General features: G+C 49.5%; 1 protein-coding gene across 1 annotated transcript; it reads right to left on the reverse strand.

Moving 5' to 3' along the window:
* Positions 1-3,168: 3,168 nt before the first annotated feature.
* On the reverse strand, positions 3,169-8,629 carry BAMBI (BMP and activin membrane bound inhibitor). The gene is made up of 3 exons (XM_021543059.3): positions 8,312-8,629; positions 4,413-4,703; positions 3,169-3,969 (listed from the first exon to the last, which is right to left on the reverse strand). The coding sequence occupies exons 1-3, from the start codon at positions 8,385-8,387 to the stop codon at positions 3,551-3,553; spliced, it is 786 nt and encodes a 261-aa protein (XP_021398734.1). The 5' UTR covers positions 8,388-8,629; the 3' UTR covers positions 3,169-3,550.
* Positions 8,630-9,002: the final 373 nt, after the last annotated feature.

Below are 9,002 nucleotides of genomic sequence, written 5' to 3' on the forward strand. Positions count from 1 at the left end.
TGTGCTGAACGCACACCGGGGCAAAGGCGAGAGCGGCGCTCAGCGCCGGCAGCGCAGCTCCGGCGCTCGGCTACCAGAAGGGGCTGCTTACTTTCAAGCTCTCCGCACAGCCTGTAATCACTCAATATTGAAACCAGATTTACAAGCTCTTTAGAGGAGAAGTTTGTGATTTCCAAAGCAGACGCATTTGGTATTTCAGAAAAAGGTCAAGCCCCCTGTGGAGTAAGGGGTTTTTAATAGAATCAGTTCAGCAGGAGTTAAGAGGAGACATACCAACCCAGCGGCTCCCAAAGCCGGGAGCGGCAGAGACACAAGAAAAGCTACAGCCATTATTGTTTTCAGGAAAGAATCAGAGAAAGAGAGAGGCACGGGGTATTGCCAAACTAAATCTTGGACATTTGATTTCATTTATTCCAATCCGAGAGACTTTCTCAGTTGGAAATAGAGGGCTGTCCTTACACTCCCCGGCTCGCAGGGGTTTCAAAGAAAGTAGTGCTTGTTTTTGTCTGCAGGAGAAACCTGAGAGTGCTTAGCACAATGGCAAATCCAGGCTCTTAACTCAGATGCATTTAAAAGGATAGCCTTCGATGACTGTCTCACTCTTCAGCCTCCAGCCCCTGGCCGGGCTCTTCAGCTATTAATACTTGCTGCCTGCCTCGCTGGGTTGGGTGAAGTGGCTGTCTAGGACTGCTTTGTTTCATGCTGGTACAGCACCTAGCAGCCGGGAAGCCCAGGGAACATCACTAAGGACCCTCCTTGTCACAGGAGTACAAATTTTTAAATAGTGCTGGGGCCTGCAGGCTGTATAAGCAGCCACTGCAGAAATACTGGCGATGAGGCTGGCTACTGCTGGCTCCAACGCCCTTTGGACTCTGCAGTCAGTGGTTTCAGTGAAAAGATTTGCAGTGGTTTCAGTGAAAAGATTCGGGGCTCATTCCATAACTCACATAGCTGCTGCCAGACAGACACCAGAGCTCCTAACACACTTTCCTCCGTGTAAAGGCTTAAAAATAAATTGGAAATCCAGATTTCAAACTCTCCTGGTTTTGGCTGGGATAGAGTTAATTTTCTTCTTAGAAGAAAGCTTGGAAGACTCATAGCCCAGGAACTCCTAGGCCGTATCAGCTACCACACCTAAACTCCAAGTACCACCAGGTAACAGAAGCCCAGGAGATGGCAGCTGCTAAGCCAAGCCCCAGCCCCAGTGCTCTGCGGCCCTGCTGCCATGACTGCAGGGGATGGCAAACAAGCTCTTCTTTAAAACATCTCCACAGCAAGGGGCCAATTAGAGCATCCTGGTCTTACTAGCCTTTTAATGGCAAGCATAAATAGGCCCTTATGTATTCAAATCGGCAGCAAATGAGTAGTGAAGGTCACAGGATGCTTAAATGACTATACAACATGCTCCCTCTGATTGCTGGAGAAGGCACTTAAAAGGTTTAGCTATTAGATTTTTCTAACTTGTCTAGTCACAGTAACTACTGGGGCAGCTACAGATGATATTTCAAGTTTGTCTCTTTCAGCATCAAGTTCCCAGTCAGTCATTCCCAAAAAAAAATACACTTGGCAGAGCAGACAACTGCCCTAGATTTTCAGATCAGTGCAAAGGAAGGGCAGAGCTCTTATAGGAAAGCAGCACTTTGAAAGGTCAGCCAGAAGACCACAGGCCAGATTCCAAGAGAAGTTGTGGCCACGTAACTTCTTAAACTTCAGCAGCAAAAGAGGTAGAAATCAGATGTAATGCTCTGCCTTAAAGCAACTCTCCAGGCACACTGAAGTAGTAAGAAGGGTCAGCAGCTTGAGGTACACAGATGAAACTAATCCTTCTAAACTGCACTTTAGTATTGCAAACATGGGCACAGTGGGACCTTGGCATTCCCAAGGCTCTCACTGCACTTGGCCCACATGAGTGTTTAACTGTAGAGGTAAATTTGCAATTTCAGTACCTCTGTTTGCACAGCCAAGTGACCAACTTATCTCCAACAAGAACCCTACCACATCGTTTAAGTGTACTTTCACATGAGCCTGTGACTTAGAGGGGCAGTTTTCCCTGCTTACATCCCTTTGCACTTCAGCCTGCACATCCCAAAGCAATCTACCACAGCAAACAGCACATGGGATCAGAGCATTGCTGCGTGGCTGTTGTAACCCCATGTGTGTTAACCCTTTCTCACTGCTGGCAACAGTAGCACCTCAGCATCACAGCCAGAACAGGAGGCAGACGCATTTCTAAAGCTTCTTAAAGCATAGATGGATACTAGACACATGCCAGGTTTTATCTTCTGGAGCAGAATTTTGGATACTTCTTTCACCGCAATGTGGCTTCAGCCTTTTAAGCAAGTATACTTTAATTATTGCAAAGTCCAATATAGCAAGGAAAATAAATACAATAAATTCCTTGAATAATCCAGAGGTTGTTTTTAGCAACTAAGCATTGAATAAATGAAATTATAAAGTGGTGCCAACTAGCAGAAGGACTAAGAAGCACTTAAGTGCACAAATATCGGCCAGGATATGCAAGAACAGAAAAGGAGGAGTCAGAGATTAAAGTACGGTGTTGTTTCTTCAGTCCCACACAAAACTAAGAGCATATGATACTTAGTTACATGATAGAAGAGCAAGGCAGATGCTTTCCACTGTGCCCAGAAGGGTTATAAACAGGGGAAAAAAAAAAAAAAACAACAACAAACAACCAAACCTAATAGGCAGTGTAGTTTTGGGGTTTCCCTCTCTGCCCTCAGAAAAAGTTTGGGTGTAAAAAGTACAAAAGCAAAACAGATCATAGAAACAAGAATTGTGAGACAAGGGAGGAAAACCAGCTATAAAGTATTAGGAGTCACTTTCTGACACATTTTGCACAGAGGAAGTCTTTCTTCATTAACAGAGGAAGAAAAAGTCATCATCGCACAAAGCTCTGGAAGAATTCACTGAGGTTATGAATGAAACACAACAGCCAAGAACCAAGGATGTGGGTTCACTGCTACTTGAAGTTTAAAATAAAGATTCCACCTTCATTCTCAAATAACCACCTAAAGTCCTTTGCAGAGTAGGAAAGAGTCTGCTTTCAGAATCTAATTGTTATGCATGGCATTACCATGTACACCTTGATTTGTTTCCTACTGTTAACCACAAGAAAAGCCATTTTCCAAAACAGAAATCACAAGCAAGTTTCAGAGAAAATATATATATTTTAAAAAATCTTTACAATAAGTCAGGAAACATAGGAGCTTGCATACAGTTTATTATAATAACTCAGTTCTCAGCTCCCTACAGTTCAGATAACCCTGGTGACAGTGTTTACAACTTCTATCCTTTGCTTTTGCAACTCTGAAGCAAACAATATATTTGAGTGTATTTTACTCTGTGCAAATAAGACAACTTTTGGAATCCTTCAGAAGAAATATCCAAGATTCTGTTTGCAGAGGTCCTTTGTTTCTCAAAGATGATTTATGAGAGTTTTTGTTTTAAGATAAAGTGCTCCTGTCCAGCAGAACCCAAAGGCCTTCAAGAGTTCAGAGAGTAAGTTTAGCTCAGATTAAAAAATAATTGGTCATACAAATTCCAGCTTCCCATGTCCGCTGTACATTCCCCAGTGGACTAGTGAAAGAATTTTATCATTGGTGAGGTCTGAATGTCTCATTTTATCACAGGTCATGCAGCAGTTCTCGTGACCAGTCACAGGCACCATGCATTCCAAGTCCAATTTTGCCACCTGCCCTTTTTTCGAATGATGTCCATGAAAACTGTAGTGCAAACGAGAGAGCATTTGCTGTCGTTGATCTTGCAGTCTCTTGTTTTCACTCCTGAGCATCCTCAAGGCCAGCATGATAAGAAGCACCAAGATTAGCCCACCAGCTATTGGAACAGCAATTACAGCTGCCCTGAACCATAACTCTTTCGAAGAAGTCAATTCTTGCACCTTGGTGATGAGATTCCTGCTGCTGTCATGTTGATATCTGCTGCCTTGTCCTGCAAAGGGGAAAGATGTGAAGCTTACTTCAGGATTTATAAGTACACTGATTTACATACAAGCATCTCCCTTAAATCGCACACAGTCAAGTTTAAGGAGCAACTGCTACACACTGTGGTATCTACAGAAAATACCCCTGTAAAGAAAAGATTTCCAAGTTTGTTTATAACATGGAATTTCTTACCCCAATAGTCAGTTGAACTAGGAACACCACTCCCACTAACTTGGACATCATATCAAGATGGCAATAGAAACTTCCAATATTAATGCAGACAAAAAAGCTAACTGGTTGAGATGTTCCCCTGCATCCAGCCACCCACTTCTCCCTCTGGTGTCTCCACTTACATTAACAACTAAACCAATAACATCAGAGGCACAAGGTTTTGACTGTAGCTGGCCTTATGGCCTGAAGAGGGGTTTCACTGAAGCTTTATTGACCTACCTGAAGCATCACCCCTGGAAGGAGACAAAACATCATGTAATCCTCTGTAATTGCACATATCTTCATGACAGCATTCCAATGTGGACATGGTGGTGGTGCCAGAGTGGTTTTGTGCTTGTTTGGCTTGGCAGATATCAGCTGTGCTTGCAATAGAGTCCAAGCAGCCATGAGTAAGTGGGGAATGTGTATTCTGGGGATCAAGCAGTCTGGAGAAGCAGGCACTAAGCTCAGATTTGCACATATAGCCAGTTGCAACACAGTGTGCAGCATCACAGTAGCATCTGATTTCACCTAAAAAACAAAAATTGTGCAAGAAAGGTAAGAATTTGGTCCTCTAAGGACACCTCACCATATATACTTATTAGCCACATGCATCACACAACCAAACTCTGTGCCAGTTTTCAGATATCTCTCCAGGCTGCAGAGCCAAAAGAGCTGGGGCTGTTCCCTTCCCATCACTGTACAGCGCCTGCCTCTTGAAACCTTAATCCTTGTAAACGCCTTGGGGCACTTGCTTTAATGACTACTACTACAGTCCTTTGAATTAAAGCAAAAGCATTTCACTAAAACAGGGACTGGGGGGGGGGGGGGGGGCGAGAAGGTTTTTTTTCCAAGGTAAATAACTAACAATTTTATAGTTACTTCCACTCGCTGTCAGCAGTTGCATTTAAGCACATTTAAAGTGAAATACCAGTTCTAAAAGCAACACACACTTTCAGTCCTAGAAGAAAGTCACATCTATGTTTTTAACCATTACTTCAGGAACAGCATTCTATTTTTATAAAAGTAACATTTTTTTAATTGCACATAAGAACACAACAAAAATACCAGGCTTAAATATTTATGTGACAAATGAAAAAGAAAAACACGGAACTGCTGAATTGTTTATTACCTCTCAATACTGCCCCAAAATTTAAAAGGTTTAACTAACACCTTATAAAGCTATTAGCTAAAACCATTACCATCTAAGTCTGTCAGATTTTACTGTGTGCAACTGAGCAACTATTTCTAATTTCTACAGAAAGAGAAAATCTTTAGCTAGTTCTTCATGCAAAAAGACTTTTTAATCAATATTAGAGAATAAAATTGTTCCAGTTTCTAATTATTCTGCTCACCAGAGACAATGACTCTCAACTCAAATATGAAGTTTCTTAATGGAGTGAAACTGCAAGGCTAAAGGCTCCCCCTTGCCTCTCCCCAGTTTCACATGCAATCGAACATGCAGTAGAAAAGAGGAAACACTTAAGACTGAAAATCCTCTACCGGCTCTATGAAAAATATCAGGAAACCTCAAAAATTCCTGAAGGAAGCGATAAAAAAGTTCCCTTCATAAAATTCTTCATTTTGTGCTCTCCAAACTGCTCTGGTATGAATTAAACATGTCCTGTGCTGTAGCAAAAACATACTCTTTCTAGGCAAGTTGCAATTCAAACATAATTCAATGTCCCATCGAGCCAAGGTTTAAGAGGAAGTCAGATTTTGGAGACATCCTTGGAAGAATGGACTTAAAGCTACTTCTGGTGTGCCTACTGTACTTGCCACCATAGTAGCAGCAAGGCTTTCAAAGTTGACTGAATAGTCAAATGTCTTCCTCTTACAGTCTGTATTCTGAAAAAATAAATCTCCAGGCTTTCCTGCTGTCACCCCTTCTTATGATGTTACCTACCACCTACATCTAAAAAAAAAACCCTGTTCTGTAAGATGTTAAAATCATCCCAAACAAGTTAGCTTCCCCTCGTCTGGGCTACCTTAATACTTTCCCCAAAATGCTACTGGAGGCTCCAGGCCTTGAAGTTCCCGCTGCTCTTTAATAACTCTACTTAATAGAAGCCAAATGATGGAGTGTCTCACTGTCTCCAGTCCAATTCCCTTGGGGTTTCAGACCAAGTAACCTAATTTTTCATGAATTCACACTCACTGTCATCCAGCATGTTACAGGAAAAAAGACTCAATTTTCTAAGCATTCTATATGAGGTCTCCCCCCTACCCCTCTGGAAAAAATAGCTTTCATAATTTTTGCACTGTTAAGTGCAAGCTACAAACATGGCACAGTACCAAAGCTGACTGCTCTTTCATGAGCCTCAGCACAATACGGGAATAAAGAGAAATAATACACATCTTCCATTTTATACAATCACTGCTTATACAATCACGTTTAAAAAAATCTACATGTTATTGCCCCAAGACAATATTTTAAACAAAATCTGTCAGGCTAGTCATCAGGTTAATTCAACTGCTTTTTAATTAAAGCCACGTTTTCAGTGAAACAAAATGAACTTTGTATTACTGTATTTCTGTCAATTCATAAAGTTTCTTCCTGTGCTATGCAAAAGGCCAGAAAGGGTATTTAGTATTTTGAAAGAGCGAACAATGCCCTTCTGTTCCCTCCTCTTTCTTGTTACTGTATATAGCTATTAAAGAAAAATGTCTGCTTTTAGTCAAGATGGCTACAGGAGAGACTGCAGGCTTCTCTTAAAGCTTTTGAAGTCAACAGCAGCCAGAAGTCTGTGATCCCCTAATTATATCATTATCAGGCACATAGTTTCAGTATCTGCGACTTCACATCACTCAGTCACTCCCTGTTCTGCCCGCTTTGATGGGGCCAGCAGGCTCCCCCCTGCACGCTGCAAGGCTGTTATTTAGGGTTAATTACAGCCTTCCTCCCAAAATAAATAAATACCGTCGCACATCACCACCACGCTAACTTATCCCTTACCCCCCTCCCCGGAGCACGACGATTACCGGCAGCCAGCGGGTCGCCTCTGCCCCCGAGGGCGCTCCTCGGGCGGCCAGACCACGGAGCACAGCCCCCAGAGCTCCGGAGAGAGCACAGCCACCCCCAGCGGGCACAGCCCCCGGAGAGAGCACAGCCCCCGGAGAGAGCACAGCCCCCGGAGAGAGCACAGCCACCAGAGCTCCGGAGAGAGCACAGCCACCCCCAGCGGGCACAGCCCCCGGAGAGAGCACAGCCCCCGGAGAGAGCACAGCCCCCGGAGCTCCGGAGAGAGCACAGCCACCCCCAGCGGGCACAGCCCCCGGAGAGAGCACAGCCCCCGGAGAGAGCACAGCCACCCCCAGCGAGCACAGCCACCCCCAGCGAGCACAGCCACCCCCAGCGAGCACAGCCCCCAGAGCCCCCGGAGAGAGCACAGTCACCCCGCGGGCGGGCACAGCCCCCGGAGAGAGCACAGCCCCCGGAGAGAGCACAGCCACCCCCAGCGAGCACAGCCACCCCCAGCGAGCACAGCCACCCCCAGCGGGCACAGCCACCCCCAGCGGGCACAGCCCCCCGAGGGAGCACAGCCACCCCCAGCGGGCACAGCCCCCCGAGGGAGCACAGCCCCCCGAGGGAGCACAGCCACCCCCAGCGGGCACAGCCCCCCGAGAGAGCACAGCCCCCCGAGAGAGCACAGCCCCCCGAGAGAGCACAGCCCCCCGAGAGAGCACAGCCACCCCCAGCGAGCACAGCCCCCCCCAGCGAGCACAGCCACCCCCAGCGGGCACAGCCCCCCGAGAGAGCACAGCCCCCCGAGAGAGCACAGCCCCCCGAGAGAGCACAGCCCCCGGAGCCCCGGAGAGAGCACAGCCACCCCCAGCGGGCACAGCCCCCGGAGAGAGCACAGCCCCCGGAGAGAGCACAGCCCCCGGAGAGAGCACAGCCACCCCGCGGGCGGGCACAGCCCCCGGAGCCCCCGCGGGCGGGCACAGCGCCCGGCGCGGCCGTCCCGCCCGGCACCGGCGGCCAGGCGGGAGGGGAGGGACACGGGGCGGCCGGCACAGGCCCGGCGGCTCCGCCAGCACCGCGGGGTCCCGAGGCAGCGCCGGGCCCGGCGGCTCGGGCGGCAGCTCCCGGGACCCCGCCCCGCCAGCCCCGCAGGCGCCCCGCCGCAGCCCCTCACCTCTGGTGAGCAGGACGGCCATGGCGCACAGCTCCAGTTGCAGCCAGATGAAGATGTAGCTGGAATGGCGATCCATTTACCCGGCGCCGCTCGCCGCAGCCCGCAGCACAGGCACGGCCGAGCCGCCGTCTCCCGCCCCTGCCCCGCCGGAGCGCCGAAGAGCCGCTCGCCCGCGGGCAGAGCCGTGGTGCGGCCACCGCGGCGGCGGCGGGCCAGGGGACGGCCGCGGCTCTGCGCCCTTCCCTCGCAGCTCCGCCACAGGAGCGGCAGCAGGAGCGGCGCGCTGGCGGTGCCCGGCGGGCGCTGCCTCACTGACACGGCGGCGGCGGCGCCCGCCCCGTAAATACGGCCTGCGCCGGGCGCCACCGGGCCCGCCCCGCCCCGCCGCCCCATTGGCTGCGCCAGCCGCGAGTGGGCGGGGACTCGCTCCGCCCCGCCCTCCGGCCCCGCGCCGTGACCCGCGCCCCGCGCGCGGCGCCCCCGGGCGGCGGCGGCGGGAGCGCGCTGGGGCTGCGACCGGCCGCGGGCTCGGAGCGCCCGGAGCCCCCAGACCGCCGGCAGAGAGCCCGCCGGCCGCACCGAGCCTGCCGGCCGCACCGAGCCTGCCGGCCTCACCGAGCCTGCCGGCCTCACCGAGCCTGCCGGCCGCACCGAGCCTGCCGGCCGCACCGAGCCTGCCGGCCGCACCGAG

This window comes from Lonchura striata, chromosome 2 (genome assembly GCF_050655825.1).
Source record: "Lonchura striata isolate lonStrDom1 chromosome 2, ASM5065582v1, whole genome shotgun sequence".
In the NCBI taxonomy this organism is placed as follows: domain Eukaryota; kingdom Metazoa; phylum Chordata; class Aves; order Passeriformes; family Estrildidae; genus Lonchura; species Lonchura striata.